Raw genomic sequence first — 20,088 nt, forward strand, 5'->3', positions numbered from 1 at the left:
GGTGGTTTTGAGGTCTGAGGGATGTGAAACGCGAATATATGTCGAAATTTTCCGGAAGTCGTACCCATAAAAATAGGTAGATTTCGTGTGAAATCTACCTAAAAGATACTGACTGATGTGCTACCAAAGCAGACGGTATTATCGGCAGATAGTTATACTCAAATCGAATATCACGATAACAACAATATCAATACGATTTTCTTAATATGAAAAACGTCTTTAAGGTGTTAGATAGAAGAAGAATAGAAGAATAGAATAAGAATAAGAATAGAATAGAAGAAGAAGAATAGAAGAATAGAAGAATAGAAGAAGAATAGATAGAAGGTGTTAGATAGAATAGTAACGCTTACCTACTATTAAACAACTGGTAGGGATATTACAATATTTCCAAGTCGCGTGTTGGTGACGGTTACTACACGGAAAAGGTTGAATAACAGGCTGACTTAGTTTTCAGCATTCTATCATATTCTAGGTAAGAAGCTAGGCAATACCATTGCAATTCTAATAATAATATTCTTTGATACAGCAAAAGATAAACTTCCAGCCACTTATTCCATTAAAAAATATTTCAGTACCACAAAATGGTGCTACGGTTCATACTGCAAGATATATTACAGGTCTATTTTGCATGAAATATTTGGGGATAACTTGATTAATCGGTTTTTGACGGGTAATGATATCAAGAGCCCCTGTTTTTTTTTTAATGATTAATTCACCATACAAACTGGAAGGAAGCTTGTGCATGGGAATATGTAATGGATATTTTTTAACGTATGAAAAATTCCGTGGATAGAGAGTAAACTCTCAAGCTTTACGAGAGAAGAAAGTTAACGGTTAGTATAACAGAAGATATTTGACGTATTGCACCTGAAATTCTACAAAATTTGCTGTAAGGTTTTTTTAAAACTACAACAGTAAAGATGAAAAAACAGTGGACGTCTTAAAAAACGATGTACTTAACACAAATTTAGTATCCGGTTTTACTGATAACAATAAAGTTCATTTTAATAATAAGCATTAACAAACAAATGTTTTCAATTTTATTAATTTAAAAACAGAACCGTCCTAAGCCTCATCCTTTATTATTAAGCTTTTGAATCGGTTACCGTGTGAAAGACTTATTAATCTGAATTGCAAGATCGAACGAAACCTACCCAAAACTGTCATAAAGTACATCCCGTCAAATGTCTGCATAATAAAGTACGTAGGGGGAGGAAACATACTTCATACAACGAAAGAATTAGGCCTAGCTTTATAACCACGCAGTTCATCAACTTGAATTTATAATAATTTGTATTCATGGCGTGTTATATTATCATCAATCTTTAAAATAGTTTTTATTTAGCATATGAACTTATGAATAAAGATTGATAACTATTAACAAAGGAAAAAAACTGATTTTTACACAATTTTTAGATGAAACGTCTTTGGAAGTTTTGTATTAGGTGAAATTTCCAACGTAAATAATAATAATTGGGCTACGGTATGAGGATCTTGTCTTTTTTTTACGAAAGGACTACCTCATGGCCCAACAATTTTATGAATATTTCTTCCGAAGTAGTCATCCCATTCAACTGAAACAAAATCATCAATAATTCCATAACAACAGACGTTAGCATACAAGCCTACCATCATTTAAAAGAGATTTATCGACTTTAAAACCGATTAATTTTACAACAGGAATTCAAGTTTGCTGGATGATTCTTCAATATATCCACTCATCAAACCATCAGTATATGTGGACCCGCCCGCGTGTATTAGTTGTCTATCTATATTATAAATAAAATATATAACAAAAAAGAGAAAAAAATTTTTCAAACGTTTTTATCTAATATATTGCACTTTATCACGTAACAAAATTAAAGCTCAATAAATAACTCGATGAAATTTCTCAATTATCTTTTTATCACTTGTCACGCGATGATACCTTCTGCCTACAATAATATAAAAACCCCCACACATACAAAACCTTTTTACTAGAAAAGTCTAAAATTTTACAATTTTCAATCTAGAAGTATTAATGCTTTACTCTAGTCCATAAAAATAAAATCAAAGAAATTCTCAGACATCAAACCCGAAGAGTTCCTTGATTAAGGAAATTATCACAATTAACCAAGCATTTCACTGTTAACGATTTTTTTATTCTAATCCACCAAAAAATAATTTGCTTTAAGACTTTTAATTACATTATTTAAACTGTATGTACACCTTGTTTACCTTGTCATGTTCTGCTAATTTTTTTAAAGTTTTGCTTTTTATAAATAATCATAAATAACCTACCAGCAATTACGAGTAGCTTAAATAATAAAAGCTATTCCACATTAAAAAGAAAATTCCCTTCTTCCTAAATTTAAATTGACGTAGCACAAAAACTTATGGATTTTCATTAAATATATACTTTTAGATTGATAACTTTCAAATCAAAATCTGTATGTGTAGTAAATACAACCATTACACTGTACACGTGAACAACATAAAAACGAACCCATAATGAAACCGCTACACAACATTATTTATGAAAGGCTCTCACACAACTAGCGCGACTAGTGGATGTATATGTTACTACTAATTGTTGCTACCGTTTGTCAGGTGGTTACGTGTGTCTCTAGTATACGGTATGTTACAGTACAGTATTGTAAGTGCAGTTACGTTTGTGTACCCACCCGGGTTGGTTTGGTGGTAAACGCGTCTTCATAAATTAGCTGATTTCGAAGTCGAGAGTTCCAACGTTCAAATCTTAGTAAAGGCTACTACTTTTACACGGATTTGAATACTAGATCGAGGATACTGGTGTTCTTTGGTGGTTGGGTTTCACTTAACCACACATCTCAGGTATGGTCGAACTGAGAATGTACAAGACTACATTTCATTCACACTCATACATATCATCCTCTGAAGTATTACCTAAACGGTAGTTACCGGAGGCTAAACAGGAAAAAAGTTATATGTTAATGCCTTATTCAATCCAGGAGAGAAGAGCTATAGTTGAGGCCTATATTCGTTCTGGATCGTTTGAAGAATCACGTCAAGTATTCCTAGAAAAATCTCCGAATGCCTGTATCCCAACGAAGAGTAGCAAACACGACTTAGTTAAAAAAAAAAAAAAAAAAATAGCGTACAACAAATTCGGTTTCAAATGCAAAAAGAAATAGGCAACCTTCCGTTAGGTCTCCACAGGCCATTACTGATATGGAAAGAATTACTGCCGTTCCAAAAAAATCACTACGCAAGTTATCCCAACAATCTGGTGATAAATACAAATCTTGTCGTAAACTTTTTCATGAATTAAAAGTGAAATTACAACTGAAGGAGACAAACAAACCGAACGACTTGATTACTGCAATGGCTTCTCGAAAACATTATTGGCGGGCAGATAGACCCGATGTCATATTTCATGTCAGACGTGGCACGGTTTTATTTATCCGGCCATGCTAATTCGCAGAATACCAGTTATTGGATGGTGAGGAATCCTCACGGGATATTCGAGCGGCCACTTCACAATAAGAAAATTGGTGTTTGGTGAGCCTTTTCTAGTAATCGTATAGTCGGGCCAAGACTTTTTGACCGGACTGTTAATATACAAGTTTACCTCACTATTTTCGAAGAATTCTATGCGCAATTAACTGATAATGAAAAAGAATATAGCTTCTTCCAACAAGACGGAGCAACGTGTCACACATAAAACGTTTCACTGAATCGCGTTCGTGCAGCTTTCACAAGCTGTCAGCAGAGGACGGTGGCCTCCACGTATTTAACCACTCCAATGAACGGAATTAATTAACCCATCGTCATTACGATACAGTTGCCGTTTATAGCTGCTGGAACTTGTTCCGATACAATAATAAAATAAAATTTGATACATACAATTCTTTCCTACTTTACTATTCTTATGGAGGTATCACTTCTACGTTCTCATTAGTATTAGCAATCTTGGCGGACATCAGACACCGATCTTTTACATAACACGATTTTTTCAGACTTATAATTTTATTTAAAAAAATTGAAATTTATCTAAAATGAACATGTGTTCAGAATTTCTAACTAGCGTAACACAGTATAATAAATAAACACTGTCTATTTAATCTTGTAAAGGTGGAAAAGAATAGCCACTACCGTGTCATTTCTTCCTTAAATACACCTAATCAGTACCACCTAAGCTTTTTATGGTAGACTTAACTAGAATTAAACCAGCTTTCGAGCTAACAGTACAAATACATCGTATCATAAATCTTATTTAGCATCTACAAATAAGAAAACTCAACGATATTAACATTATACTAGTAATTTTAAATTAAATAAGCATTTTGATTTGATATTCCCCTTCAAGTACACAAAAAAATCTGTTAAGATAAATTTTTTAACGTCTCTTAAAACAAAAAGAATATAAACATAGTTTTTTTTTTAAATTTATCACAGACATTATTTCTTAAAAAGACTATAAAATAAAAAACTGATAAGAACAATTAACATATCACCTGTCATGAAACAAAAAAAAAAAAAAAAAAACACGTGCCAATTTACCTACATTAGCAATTTACATAAAAAAAATAATAGAAATTAAGAACAATATCTTACAGTACGTTATTAAATTAAAAAGTAGTTTTGTTAAAAAAAAAAAAATATTGTTTATCAGTATTACACGAACATCTTGACATGGCACCACATTTTTTATCAATACAATTGGTTAAATTTATTAACCAATCAAATTGTAAAATAGAAAAGTACATATAAAATTATATATCTGCATTTTTATTTAATGACAACATAATCAATTTTTCAAGTGTTTCAAAGAACAATAAATGCAAATATGTATATAAAGATGATCACAAAGTTCTCCCGGGTCTTTCATAACCTATTCTACTGAAAATAATGGAAAAATTACATATAAACATGTCCTAAAATGCTTCGTTTGTAACTTACGGCTAGTGAAATCTTTCACTAGCCGTCCTAAAAATTTCAGTACGTCCCCCACCGGGGTAGCTAAAATTCGAATGAAATCTTTCACTGGCCATAACTAGCAAACGAAGCATTTTATATGAACTTTTTCCATTATTTTTACGAATAGAAAAGGTTATTAAAATGATACACTCTGTATATGTATTACGGCCATCACCCTAATAAGCATAACTTAATCTCTACAGTATAACCGAAAGCAGCAATACAAAACCTAGACAGCATTAAAGAGATGTCTTAAGCAAAATGTATGATGTAGTACCTTATAACGTACTATTTTTATGGAAGTATTATAACGGTTGGTCAAATCCTCATATTTTTTGTTGTTCAGGTACAGAAGAGAGTATTTATCCATTATAACGTAACTACGTAATAAGCCACGCAAAATATATTACTTTATAACAACGAAGGTTTGTGTACACTGAAAAGTATCTCTGAGGACAATGATGTTCATTACACAATCAATATCTGCAATTAAGACAGTATAGATTGAATATCTTCTGCAATTCACAGGACTTTACATGTTATATAAAAACAACGTAGTTAATCAGTGATAATGATAAAAACAAAACCTTTTTACTCTCCAGTTACCCGAGTAAGCTTAGAAATGAGGTGCTTGTTATTCTTGAGAACGATTTCATTTTTTAGTTGTTACTTATTTACATAAGGTGATTTAAAACCGCTGTGGTTTTACCAATTAACATAAATATTCTACCTTACAATTCTTACAAAATATATATATTTTTTATAATATAAAACAACTCAAAATTATAAATCATCAAATGATAATAAATGGAATTACTGGCAAAAAATAAATCAAACGTTACTTACACTAAATTAAAAGCAGAAGAAAAATAATTAAAAACAAATACGAGTAGAGTCAATCTACTAATAGTTGAACCGCATGCAAAGCAAGTTAATATAAATACCAAAGGACTACTTTTAATAAGGATAAAAATCACAAATCCAAAAAAGAATATCCTTAAAAAATATTTAATTAATATAAAAGCTGCTGCTAACATCACAGAAACAAGATATTACACAGAAATTGGCAACCATCAAGGAAATCAGGAAAACATTGCTAACAAAAAATTTAAACAACTGAATTCTAATCTAAGAGACTTCACCGTTAAGTAGAATTACTGTTCCCACCCAACAAAATTGTCATCAAATAACGTTTCAACTTTTACTACAGTAAAACATACGCTACTATTAAGAAATAGAACTGTTTTGGAAGATGAACAATAAAACTCGATATAATGCCAAAATAAATTTTACAATTATAGTATAGTTATTTATAATCAGTTTAAAATGACATCAGCAGAATCTTGTTGATAGTTAAGAAAGCAAGACTTTTCATTTTTCAACCTTTATAAAAAAATCCACAACCCTTTCTTAAAAAAATATAGCCTACAGTTTATATATTTACCACATTCAATATAATCAAGGATAAATACTGCTTCTAGCATCACAATCCACGCTCTATGTTACTTGCACGGTTTAATTCAACAAATTACCTTCACATTAATTTAAAAAATGTTGTTAAAATAAATAAAAACCAGCAATTAATTATGTATCACTTTAATATAATGGTTAAAGTAGATAAAACTAATTGAAAGAACATCTTACCAATAACTTCGATTCGGTAAACCATTCTCCTCTCCATCTTTGTTGATGGATACAGCGTTCTATTTCCTTATCCTTGTTCCCTTCTTCAATGTTATAGGTTCAGTGGTTACAAATCTAACCTTACTAGAATCAACCGTGCTTTGATGACTTACATGGTAAACGTGCTTTGGATGTCAGCATCTGAAGAGCCAATACAATAAATCCTAGCTTTCTGGAAAGGGAGTGCCTTGGACCGACTGGAACTCTTGTTTTGAAATCAATTGTTGCACAATCAGCCATGTGGCTAACACATATTGGTAAAACCTCTGAATCCCCTTTCTCAACAACCGATATCAGAAACCAATGGATTATACAAGTAAAATACAAAATGTGTAATAAAACACAATAAATTTGAGAAAATAAATGAAAAAATGTTCATTATCCACTGCATATGTTTTAGTTAATACTAACTATAACAAAATTTAAAAATGAAAGCAATAAAAACATCTGTATCCGTGCTAGTTACATGCTAACCTTCTTCTAAAATTGCCACTAGTAGCTGTAGTGCTATTTATGAGACACTGGTGTTAAAAACATCTTTTTTGTTTATAAAATCTTAAAATGTGTGACACACATTGTGTTGATTCACTAAGAACGTTTATTTTATTTCTAGTTTTATGCTCATTTTTTTAACAATTTTTAACATTTTTATGTTAGATTCTGAAAAAAAATGCAAAATGGCTACATAAAGAAATTCATACCGATGAAAAAATAATTATTAGCAAATTGATCACGATAAGAAGTTAAAAGGAAATTATGAGAAAATTATGTTAATCATCAAATACACAATGTTGAGGAAGGTAGAATTAATTAGACATCCATCAGCCTTTATTTAATAAAGTGAATGAAAAAACACAAATACATTATGAGTTGGATTCAATCTTATGTAATATAAAATTTATAAAATTACAAATAAACCAAATTTAAAATAAAATGTATGTAAACAAATGACAACACAGGTACCCCTCTGGTAAAGATGTTGCAAGAATGAAGACAAAAATGATAATTCTAACAGTATTTACTGATAAATCTAAAAAAATTTCATCAAAACACAATCAAACAATTATTTACAAAACCAACAAAAGACTGAAAGATTCTACAATAAAAAAATAAAAGTTGTTTAAAAAAGCTCTGTACGTAACTGTAAGACATAACAACCTATAGTTTTCTACAATTCTAAATAGGAATGACAAGAAACATGTCAAAAAAAGTGTCTAATGCCAGCCTTGCTAAATAATAAAATGAGAACAAAGTAGTTTCCCAAACTGCCACCAACTGAGTACTTCAATGATGCAAGCAAATTAATGTCCAGGTGATATTCTGCACTAAAACAGATTTTCTTTACTCAATCACAAGGCTAGCTATACAGTAGACAACATTAAATTCAAGAGAAATTAACCGAGTAGTGCCTCAAACACTACAAAAGCATCAGAGCTATAAGAAAGGCAGAAATAAAACTTCTAAAATTACAAAGTTTTATGTACGTTTTCTAGAATATAAAAACTTTTTTAAAGTTTTAGGAAAGAATTTTTTTTATACGTAAATGAATCATTCACACACAGGTGGAGGCTCTAGCTCTAAATTTTCAATTTAAAAAAAATTAAATTAAAATTTATTTTAAATTTTCATTTAAAATGTTATAAAAAAAATTAAAGTTATTTTTATTTTACTCAACCAAATAAAAAAACGTTCGAAAACAAAACAGAAATACTTCAGCACATTTTTAAAATAAAAAATATCACCGATCAGGTTCTTGGGCAAAAAGGTTAATAGCATCCCTTTGTAACTTAATGATTCTTCGCAATGTTTTAAACAACTTGGCAAACAACATCTTGAAAATAAAAGGATCTTAAGTCAAGGCCAAAGTTATGTTTAATAAACCGGTTTCTTTAGATCACATAAGCTAAATAATGCTAAAAGTGCAGTTTACATCTGTCTAGATAAATGTACACTGTGATATTTTTTTGGCTAATGACCATAATAATAAATGCCTATAATTATTTAATAGTTTTTTTTAGTTTTAGCCATGCAGAACACCAATGAAATCAGACATAAAAAAATAATTCTAAAAAGACATTAAATAATGTTTTAATAATAATATTTTTAGTATTATTATTACATAGCTACAGAGAATAAAACCAACAACAAAAATAAAACACAATTATAAAGGCCTTGTAATGAATTTTTTTTATTTTCATATTTACCTTATTTCTACTTAAAATGAAACAATTTCAGTAAAATAAAATAAAGAATTGGAAAGAATTCAAAAGAAAATTGGCATATTGACAACTTACTATCTACTTTAAGTAGATAGACATGAATAAGAGTGTAACTTATAAGTGTAAAATATACCCTATTAAACTGGTCATTATTTCTGCTAATTTATAATATAGCGTATACCATTTAAAAGAGTATTTATACTTCCGAGGCAATTATTAACATGTTTTCATTATTGACTGTATTAAACACAGAAAAAAATTCTAACAAATTACAAATGAATTGTAATGAATAGGTTATGCAAGTAAAATATAAAAATAATTATAAAGATGCTTTTATTTAAAATAAAAATAAATAATTTGCTGAGCAGCAATTTAAATTTAAAAATTTTAACTTTTATAATTTAAAATAATAAAAAGATCCTGAACAATAACTGTACCTTCTTCAATCCAACTTAAAATTCTGCAAAAATAATTACCCATTTACTCAAATACCTCCACACTTTTCTACAGTAAATTTTGGGGAAAGAAAATTAGGTTGTTGTTGAATATTTCTTTAAAATCGCATTGTTACATTTATTTTATCTATGCAAGAGTGTTCGTACCATAAGTAGGTATTTTGTAATATGATAATAACTGTTTATCACATAACAAAACATATATAAATATTATATTGTATATAAAATACTGATAAAATTCTAGGAATATAACTTTGATTATAAAACAATCTAATTTTAACTAACCATTCAATTACTGTCTTTGAGCACTCTATAATTCACCAATCATTATTTTTAACATCTACGTTTACATTATTTTACCACGAGTAAGAAATTTTATGAAACAGGTCATGAAAACTTAGTGATCAGGCAACTGGATTTTTTTTAAATTTAATATTTTTGAAATCTGTGTTAACTTTAATTTGAACCCCACTTCTAAAGCTAAAATTTACTAAGTCAATTTTTTTTTTTTAATTATATCATTTAAAAAAAATAGAATTCACTTCATTATTAAGACCACACAAAGATAAAATTGTAATTTGTAATTAAATAAACAAAAAACTTTTTAATTGATGGATTACTAATTCTAAAATTTATTTTAAAAATAAATTCAAATGAAGCAACAAATATACATTTAACTATTGAATAACTTAATGAAAGCATTATTTACTGAACAGCAATTAGAAGTCTAGTCTAATTATATAGACAAATAACAGAAACTGAATTATCTGAAGGCAGAAAAGAAAAAATACAAATAGAACTTTACCCAATACTGAACAGATGGTCTAAAATTACATTGAAATTAGAAAAACAATAATTTGGTATGAGATTAAACAAAACCAATTTATTTCACTATATTATCTAACAATTAAAACTAATAACACATTAAGAATCTGAAAGAGATACGATATGCAACAAATTAACAATAAATAACAGTAATTAATATTACTGTCTATCAATTCAAACCATTTCTAAAAATTGGTTACATCAAATTTCAACAATACATCAAAATATTATCCAGAAATACAATTTAACAAGATAGATTTTTACAAAAACATAAAACAATATTATACTAATTAAGATTTTTCCAGACTAAAATAAATACTGTAAAATTAAATGATAAACAATAATCAAAAATGTTATGAACTAAAGCATAAAAATATATATATATATATATATATATATATATATATATATATATATACAAAAATGTAGATCAGAATTGGCTTAAAGCCCAAGAACAACACTGATATTATTTAGAAAAAACCTGTTGGCCTTTAAGAGATATGTGTGATGAGAAAAAGAAATAAAAATCGCTATACAGGTAGAGAAAGAAATGTGAAAATAAAATACACCTACTAAAAATAAACTTTTATGTAATTAAATGATTCATACATTTAAAATTTAAATTAGTTCAAGATTTTGTAATATAACTCATTAATGACTAATAAAATTTATATATACTGTATATGTATGAACAGTAGACCGCTCTCAATTTGTAATAAATTTACAAAAATCTAGTTCTACAATGAAACTGAATTAAAAGCATTAAGAAAATTAATAAATAGAAAATAAAATTAAGAATTAATAATAAATATTTGGACAACACTGAATTGTAACTTTCAAGGAGCTTTCTTTTTTTTCTTTTTCCTGTTTAGCCTCCGGTAACTACCGTTTAGATAATTCTTCAGAGGATGATATGTATGAGTGTAAATGAAGTGTAGTCTTGTACATTCTCAGTTTGACCATTCCTCAGATGTGTGGTTAATTGAAACCCAACCACCAAAGAACAGCGGTATCCACGATCTAGTATTCAAATCCGTGTAAAAATAGCTGGCTTTACTAGGACATGAACGCTGGAACTCTCGACTTTCAAATCAGCTGATTTGGGAAGACGCGTTCACCACTAGACCAACCCGGTGGGTCAACTTTCACGGAGCTACTTCCACTAAAATCCACAAACACTTTTATTTCTCGTTTTTTTAAATTTTATTTGTATATAAGTGGTCTGAATGGTAAATTAAAATCAATAAGTCTTCTGAGAAAACCAATAAAAGAATAAGTATTTACTAAAGAAAAACATGCTTGTGTAGTTATAGGAGAAAGTCTCTCTCTCTCTCTCTTATATATATATATATTTTTTTTTAGAAGAAATAGAACATGAAATAATGAAATTTTTTATGCAGAATTGCTAACCAAAACTGAAGATAGTTGAGTGACATCAGAAATGATTGTGACAAGTGTGGAGATGTAACAGTATGCTTGGTATGTTTAACAGTATGGCTTGGTGACAGTAATTTCCCCCAATCCTACTGCACTATCTGTGCCTTCGGTGAAAAAAATAAATTTTAAATAAAATATGAGAGAATGAAAAAACAGAAATCAAAAATCGGAAAACTTTATTCTACGGCAAAATAAATCAAGTGGCTTACTAGCTGAAAAAAGGCATTTATTATTAAATGCATAAGATAAAAGAAAAAAAAACAGAATGTATAAATGCTTCAAAAAACTAAAAATGATTAAAGAATAGCATTTAGTACCAAATGATTATTTTTAAAAATATTTTAAGCAAGTTAAAAATTGGAGACTAACTGTGTTATAAAAATTACGTTAAAATTTTTAATACACAGCAATAATGGATGTAAGACCATTCAACAAATAAAAGTTATGCAAAATACGAACTCCGAACAGTATAAATTAATTTACTGCATTTCTATAAAATAATATTACTGTCAGAGCAAATATGTTTTGCTCATTTCAGCTACGGTAATTATATCAACAATGTACCTATAGGAGCAAAGAAACATATGTAACAGAAAATACTGAATAACTTGATAACAATATTTACAATCTAAAATGATATGATGATTTAGAAAACTGAATTCGTGATCATTATATTCAATGTGTCAATATGGTCTTGTGTGCTCAAGAGATCAGCCATCGTTAAAAATAATTAACTAAAACAAGTGTGTTCATGCTGTTAAGATATGCTCCATTTGTGCAGAATGAATGTATGCTAAAATAAACATCCAGTTTATAAAACTATAAAGTTAAAATAAATTTGGAAAATACAATTTTTTGAGCTACAGAGCACACATCAAACCACAAGTTCATCCCATACATCGAATATCAAGCTACTTTTTCCTAACCTACCAAGAGAAAAAAGGTAGATTTTTTTTTTAGGAAGATCTACTTATAATCCATCCTATTCCACAACTTCCTACTTTCCTAGCAAACAACGGAAATAATGTATATGTATGTAGTGGAGAAATGCACCTCACTTTATCATCTATTATTTATTTTACTTCATTACTAAAATGACTACGTAAGTCTACAATTACTCAGTACATGTAGTGTAAACAACTACATGTGCTACCAGCAAATAATGCTCTCAGAATATACTTATTACACAGGTGGTAGTTCAGGGTCAATGATCAGCTTGGTTTAACTATATCTACAGGATATGATTCATCTTCCGAAAAATAAACTAATTCATTTTCACATAATGAGAACAACCATGGTTTCATTCTTTCTGAGATGGTTTTAAAAATGTATAGCCTATAACATTACTTGTCATTAGTTTTAACTTACTTAAGAATTTTCATAAACTTTAAAGTACATATCAGCTGTCTCAAGGTAGGAATCATGAGATGTTGATGGTGAAGTACTGGATTTTATAAGAGATATAATAGAGAACGTGCTACATAACAAGTAGGTACTCAAATAGAATTAGAATGTAATTTTAGAACAGTGTATAACAGCAGACCTTATTCTTATTGTGACATGAGAGATGTAGAAATTGAAATATTACACATGTAATATTTTATAAATTTAAATTTATAAGTTACTTATACAATATATGAGATAACCAAACTATATGAGAGAGGTACTAAATTAATCACATAAGGTAAGCTCTCTGCAGTATAAACAAGCCTAACAAATAAAAATTAGAATTCCTTTAACCTCTTAAAATGGTCAGTCTTATATAAGCCTCTACATACACAACTGTAAACATATTCTTATAATGTGTGATATTTATAAATGAGTAAAAATTATTTCATCTTTAAAATTCTGTGCTTTACTAACAAGTATTAGTTACAAAATAATGTTACAACAAATGGGATTAAAACTGCTCGAAAATCGACACGCTCCCTTTAAAATACCTAATTCAGTTCTTTACACAGTTTTATTTCTCAAGTTTTTAATAAATATAATTAATATTTTATTTACATTGAAAGAAAAAACTTCTAGATGAAAAAATACCTTTTGTTGAAAAGTAATTAATGATAATAACTGACACTTTAATATGTAGATATGTTATAACTCTTAGGTTTTTCATTGATCAATATAAATTAAACAAATATATTATTTTAGAAATATATAATATATATATATATATTATATATATATATATATATATATACATATACATATATATATATATATATATATATATTATCATATAAAATATTTATGTTATAATATTAATAAGATATGAACACAATAATGGATACAATGATTTAATATGATCAAAAGTGAGCTTTATACATATATTAACAAAATAAAAAGTTCTACATTAAAAATAAATACTTGTCTAACAGTGCCAAAATATATATATATATATCATATATATTATTATTAATAGCTATATATATATATATATATATATATATATTATTAATAGCTGAAAAGACTTATCACTACTACCCAATTTCTAAATTTATCAGTTACAATCATAAAACAAAGTAGGGGTATGGTAATATCATAAAAACAATTTTTTCTTAGTTATCATGTTCTGGCTAAAAAAAAACCCATTAAATTCTGTGAGATATAGCTAATATATAGTCTACCACATCAACAACTCTGATAGCAGATTTTATTACATGATAACCTTAACATCTAGAATCTTTATTATGTAAATACAAACTCAAGTATGTTTGAAAACCCTATATATAAATTTTACTTGGTACATGTTAAAATACCACCTGGTAATTTTAATTCAATAACCATTAACTGACTATCAGCATGTCAACATTAATATTATTAGCTGAGGATACACTAACAACATAAAGTGCTCCAGCATTACTGGTAGTGCTTTTTAATACATTTTTATGTTTTGGAGGTTAAAATTACCTTTCACGATTTTTTGAAGAAGAAATACAGCGAAAAATTGATTTATGTACGAATGGTGCATCGAACATTCCACATATAATAGCAATGGCTTTCTTTTAATAATAAGGTTTAATTTGTTTTAGAATTGATTACATACTTGTATTTTATTAATAGTCTCCGATTATAATAAAAAGTTTTATTAATAAAAACGTTTTGTCTTTGTGCCAAGTACTATTTACACTAAAAGGTAGTAAAATTAATGGGATTTACCCACAATACATAAAAACAAATAAATAAATATAGCCTATAACAAAACCCACAAAAGTTCATTAGTCTAGTTGAAATATTAATCAAAAAATAACAATACAAAAAGTGAAGGTATTCAGCAAATGCCACAATTACAAATTTGAAGTGTAAAAAAAAATCACATTAATGTCAACAGAGTACCAAATCCCAAAATGTTCTTTGAAATAACTCATTAAAGTATGATTTTATAAGCTATTTTAAAAAGGTGAATTGAATACATTAATGCTAAGAGGGATGATTCTATTCTACATAGAGAGGAAATATATTTAGAAACTGAAAATTGTATAAATCAGAGACGAAACATGAAATGACTAAGTAAAAAAACATGTTTTATAATAAAATTACAGAAACACCTACTTACCTTAATGACTTTGTACTTCTTTTTGGTGGCAGTATTAAGATCTTCATGAACTTTGTCCAACAACCACAAAAGAAATTCCTGAGCATCATGTTGGTTATTACCTCTATATTGGCTACCATATTTATCAACAACCAATTTAAATTTATTTGAAATTTCTGGATCATACTGGCACGACCAAATTGACTTTAATAAAAGGGCTAACTGTTCGGTTACTTCACCTTTGGTCCCGTATTTTTTTGAATTCAGTTTATTTCTACGAGAAAGGTCCGCTTTATACTGATCTAAAACAAAGTACTCAGCCAAAATGTCTGTGTGACTTAAACACTGTAAAACAGCGTTAATAAAACAAGTATTACCATGATTACGCAGCCCTATCACACCCGGTACTTTATCACCATTTGAGAAATTCGCGGGACGAGTAGGCGGCACTCTAATGTCGTTAGAAGATAACGAAACTGGATTTCTTCTGCGATTACTATACACGTAACTAGAACATAAATTTTTATTATTATTAACCCCAAGGGTGGACACTTTTTGCACGAACTTATTGATAATTTTATTCCACGACGGCCGTCTAAAAAGTTTCTTGTTCTGTTTCTGGGCCGAATCCACGTTCTCCATGTCACTGATAACCATTGATCCTCTGTTATTAGATGTCTCCTTATTTGATTCTTTATGTTTTGATTTTCTTTTACTCATCCTCGAGCCATATAGCGCATTTCGCGTAAACGTCAAGCTACGTTTCAATTTAGTTTCATTCACGTTAGCTGGCACAGTAGCAGGGAACGAAGTTCCAGAATCACTGTTTTTAATACCACTCTGTTTTTCAAGCAAAAGCTCACCATCCGAAATTGAAGTCTTCATCGGCACACCAGGTGTCACCTCGGACATAATCCGTACCAATCATTTAAATAAAACATTCAATCACTTTATCTGCAATGGAATACTTACAACAACATATTACATCACACAACACTACACTTTGACAAGACTGCCATATTGAAGATCACACAAATGTTGCCAAAATAACAAATAATAACTATAGTACAGTAACAAATACGAAGTGTTTCTAAAAATTGTAAGTGATTATATTGATATTCTTCAACAAAAATAATAAAACAATCAGACATATCTAAAACTATTTTGTGCGTAACTGAAAGTTTAAATCAATAAAATTTATAAGAAATTAGAAATTATATATTGCATTGATATATAAATAATTATTTTTCCTTATAACGGTTATGAAAAGATAATAAATCTCTACTCCAAATTATAATTCTTTATGCTAAAACAAATCATTAATATTTTTTTGAGTATGCATTTATTTTAATGAATACTAAATATTGATTTTTCAATCAATGATCAATAAAATAAAATATATAATTTAAATAAAATGTACACAGAATCTGCTGCGAGAACAAATGGATAAGGCGATTTATTCGCCACATCAACAATATTCACCAAAGGCCTATGTAATAGCGGGTACTTTAAAATACTAAAAGAGAGCACTTAAAATGTGTTCAATGAACAAAACTGTTTAATATTTATTAACAATACAATACTAAAAACATCTAAAATTATTTCTTATGTATTTAGAGAGCTATGATTGCCACAATTACTCATAATTATATTTTTGCCACAGTACAAAATTTCATTAATTTGACCTTTTCTTAAATCCATATTACATTATTCTCAATCTTGAAAAAATGTTATTCGCAATCATATTTTATTTATAATTTTAATCACTGAAATAAAATCTTTCATAATATAATTCATTCATTAATTGATTGGAATTTTCTTTTTCAGTTCTAATTAATACTTTTTTCTGGATTTTTCATTTTCAGTAGTTATTCTTTGAGCTAGTTTTTGAACTAGCTCAAAGATTAAATAAATACTTTCATTTATATAAAAACACTACCTGCTTTTATAAAAATAAAGATGATAGATTTATTCCTCCTACAGTAATGGAGACAAAAAATGATTGTAATGAAAACTATAGACAAAATGATGGGAAAAATATTACTCCACTACTGTTACACTGCCAGTCACACCTCTTCCACATAGTAAAAGCAATTCTTAACATCAATGCTATCTGTATAATTTAATTCATAGATGTAAATTTATACTGGTAATAGACACATAGCATTACAAAATAAAATAAAGTACGCTACATATTAAATAGTGAAGTATATTTACAACTTACAAATACAGTAAAATATGCTGCAATATTATGGCTGTTACTTACTTACTATGTTATTATGGCAATATTACTTACAGTTCTTAGTAAAACTACCATTTATTTAAATGTTCATTTCATTTTAACTAGTTTTGTTTTATATTGGGCAGACTCAGTAGCAGTAAGAGCCCTGGGGCTCTTACCGCTACTACCTCTCTTACCGTCTCTCTCTTACCTCTCTTACCAGGGCTCTTACCGCTGGTACCTCATCAAGCCTGGGTCAGCTGAGGTGGTCAAGGCAGTTGTGGACGTAGCCTCTCGGCTGTCCGCCGAGAGGCTTAATTGGACCTTATGACCAGCCTTTTGTCCTCCGAGCTATTACCAGTGGAATGGAAGAGAGCAAGGCTGGTTTTGATTAGGAAGCTGGGTAGGCCAGCTGAGGAGCCTGCAGCGTAGCATCCAATGTGTCTGCTTAACGCAGGAGCAAAACTGTTTGAATAATTACTGCTCTCAAGGCTTGAAGAGGAAATCGTGGTCAGCAGCGGCCTCGCAGGTAGTCAGTATGGTTTCCATCAAGGCAATTCGACTATTGATGTGGTCTCGAAGGTTGTTGGTATCGTCAAGGAGGTATTGAGTGGCACCTGTAGAACTAGGAAGATCGCGGGTCTCATATTATTCAATATCAGAAACATGTTCAACATGTTGTTGTGGGGCCTTGTAATAGAAGCCTTGGAGAGGAGGAGAGTCAGTGATTGTTTAAGGAGTATTCTTCACAACTATCTCAGTGAGAGGGAGATAGTCTATGATTCAGATGGTGACGTGGTAAGGAGAGTGGTAACCGCAGGTGTGCTGCAGGGTTCTGTTCTTGGGTTTTCATTATGGAATTTGACCTACGACCCAGTTCTCAGGTTGAAGCTGCCTCAGGACTTGCCGATGTAAGCTTCTCGGTTAGGAACATTGTTGTGGTGCCAGCTCTGGCAGTAAAGTACCTTGGCATCTGGCTAGATAAGAGACTGATGTACCAGGTACACATCAAGGAGATCACCGCCAAGCTGAAAGAACAGCTTTGGCTTTGTGTCGCATCATGGCAAACATCGGGGGGCCACATCAATCGAAGAGACATCTGCCGGCATCAGTGGTCTGCCGGTATTTCATTTGAGGCAGCTATGGTCCTTACCCGGCTTCCTCCTCTCGACCTGCTAGCCAAGGAGAGGAAGGAGTGCAAGAACAGAAATGAGGCTAGGTGGATCTGTTGGCTTGCTGGCAAAGAAGAACTCTGCCAGCAAGCAGAGTGGCTGACTGCTGCCTAGCTGCAAAGCTAAGTGGATAGAGGGTTGGAGAAACTGGACTTCTATCTCATCCAGTTCTTTGTTGAGCATGGGTGTTTTAACTTCTATCTGTTTGAGAGGAGGAGTGTGTGTATTGACACCCATGAGTGTGTGTATTGCTTGGAAGCAGGCTATTCTGCTGAACACACAATTTTTGTGTGTCCTAAATGGGGGCTTTTGAGAATGCTGGTAGTCCAAGAAGTGACTCCCATCTCCCCAGACAGTATCGGAGAGACAATACTATGGAGTGAGAGTTCCTGGGCTATCGTGGCTACATTTATCAGGGCAGTTATGGAAAAGAAAACTGTGCAGAAGGCACAGTTTTATCCATAATTGTTAATGATAACAGATGTACGTTGAGTCGCAGACTACTATTGAAGTCGTGATACATCGACGTGTTACTAGTTTTATGTGATTTCACTTACATGACTATACAATTGCATTATGATTATATGTGTTGTGACTATATTTAATAAAAATATATTTATAAAATATATATTTTTATGTGATCTCATCAATGTTTCGTGCTAGGTTAGATTAGGTTAGTGATTCTATTTGATTAATGCTATGATCATTTGATTATACATGCTTAAGTGAATTTATCGATGTTTTGTCTGTTTTACTTGATTGACGTTCTGTTTTATTAGGTATATTATATAATCATTGTTAGGTTAGGTATATGTTTAGGCTAGGCTTATATTACAAAGGTGAGAAGTCGTGGTTTCTCATTCTGGTTTTTATATATGTATAAAATAGAAAAAAAAATTATATTTTTTTATAACTGGGACTGTTCAGGCCTTGAGGTCCTCACAGTAATTTTTCATACATTCTGATCTCTGTAGCCTTTCTGGTGTTGAAAATGTTCATATTGTGAATTTCTTTCTTCTGAGTAGAAAGTGAATGTTTTTGTCCTTGATTTTTTCATTTAATTTTATCTTATCTGTGGTGTCTTCTGGTGTAAAAAAATTTCCTTCAGATTCTCTATTATTTCTCTGATCCATCTGTATCCTGGCTTGGTGTTTTTCAAGTCAAGATTATACTGTACCAGTTGTTTCAGAAGTCTTGAATCTTGCATCCTCATGATATGTCCAAAGAATCCTAGTCTTCTCTTACACAAGTTATCAGTAGATTAATTAATTCTTTCATTTTTTGAGCTTTATGGGATTATTATTATTTATTTATTTATTATCTACTTTATATATTCATCCATAAAATTTTTTAATTCTTTTTTATTTACTTCAAAAAGTTTGCACTACTTTCCATTTATATATAAAGATTACAAATTCAAAATTAAATTCATTTATTTTAAAAATGCCTAATAATTATAAAGATTATTTATTATTATAGATTCCTATTTACTTATTACTTATATTACTATTTTTTCTATGTTTGCCATCTCAGTCATTGATATAAAGAGTAGTAAATAAATAAGAACTTATGTTTTATTAATAAATTATATTCTGCCACAATT

The 20,088-nt window shown here is 29.7% G+C and overlaps 1 protein-coding gene across 1 annotated transcript in view; it reads right to left on the bottom strand.

Annotated features, from left to right (window-relative positions):
- Positions 1–16,094, bottom strand: part of LOC142330334 (ubiquitin carboxyl-terminal hydrolase 31-like) — a 148,073-nt gene extending 131,979 nt beyond the window's left edge. The window contains exon 1 of the mRNA XM_075375560.1: positions 15,114–16,094. Coding sequence (XP_075231675.1) covers positions 15,114–16,004 — 891 coding nt within the window. The 5' untranslated portion in view covers positions 16,005–16,094. The remainder of the gene's footprint in view (positions 1–15,113) is intronic.
- Positions 16,095–20,088: the final 3,994 nt, after the last annotated feature.

The sequence above is a fragment of the Lycorma delicatula genome, chromosome 9, assembly GCF_047948215.1.
Source record: "Lycorma delicatula isolate Av1 chromosome 9, ASM4794821v1, whole genome shotgun sequence".
Lineage (NCBI taxonomy): Eukaryota > Metazoa > Arthropoda > Insecta > Hemiptera > Fulgoridae > Lycorma > Lycorma delicatula.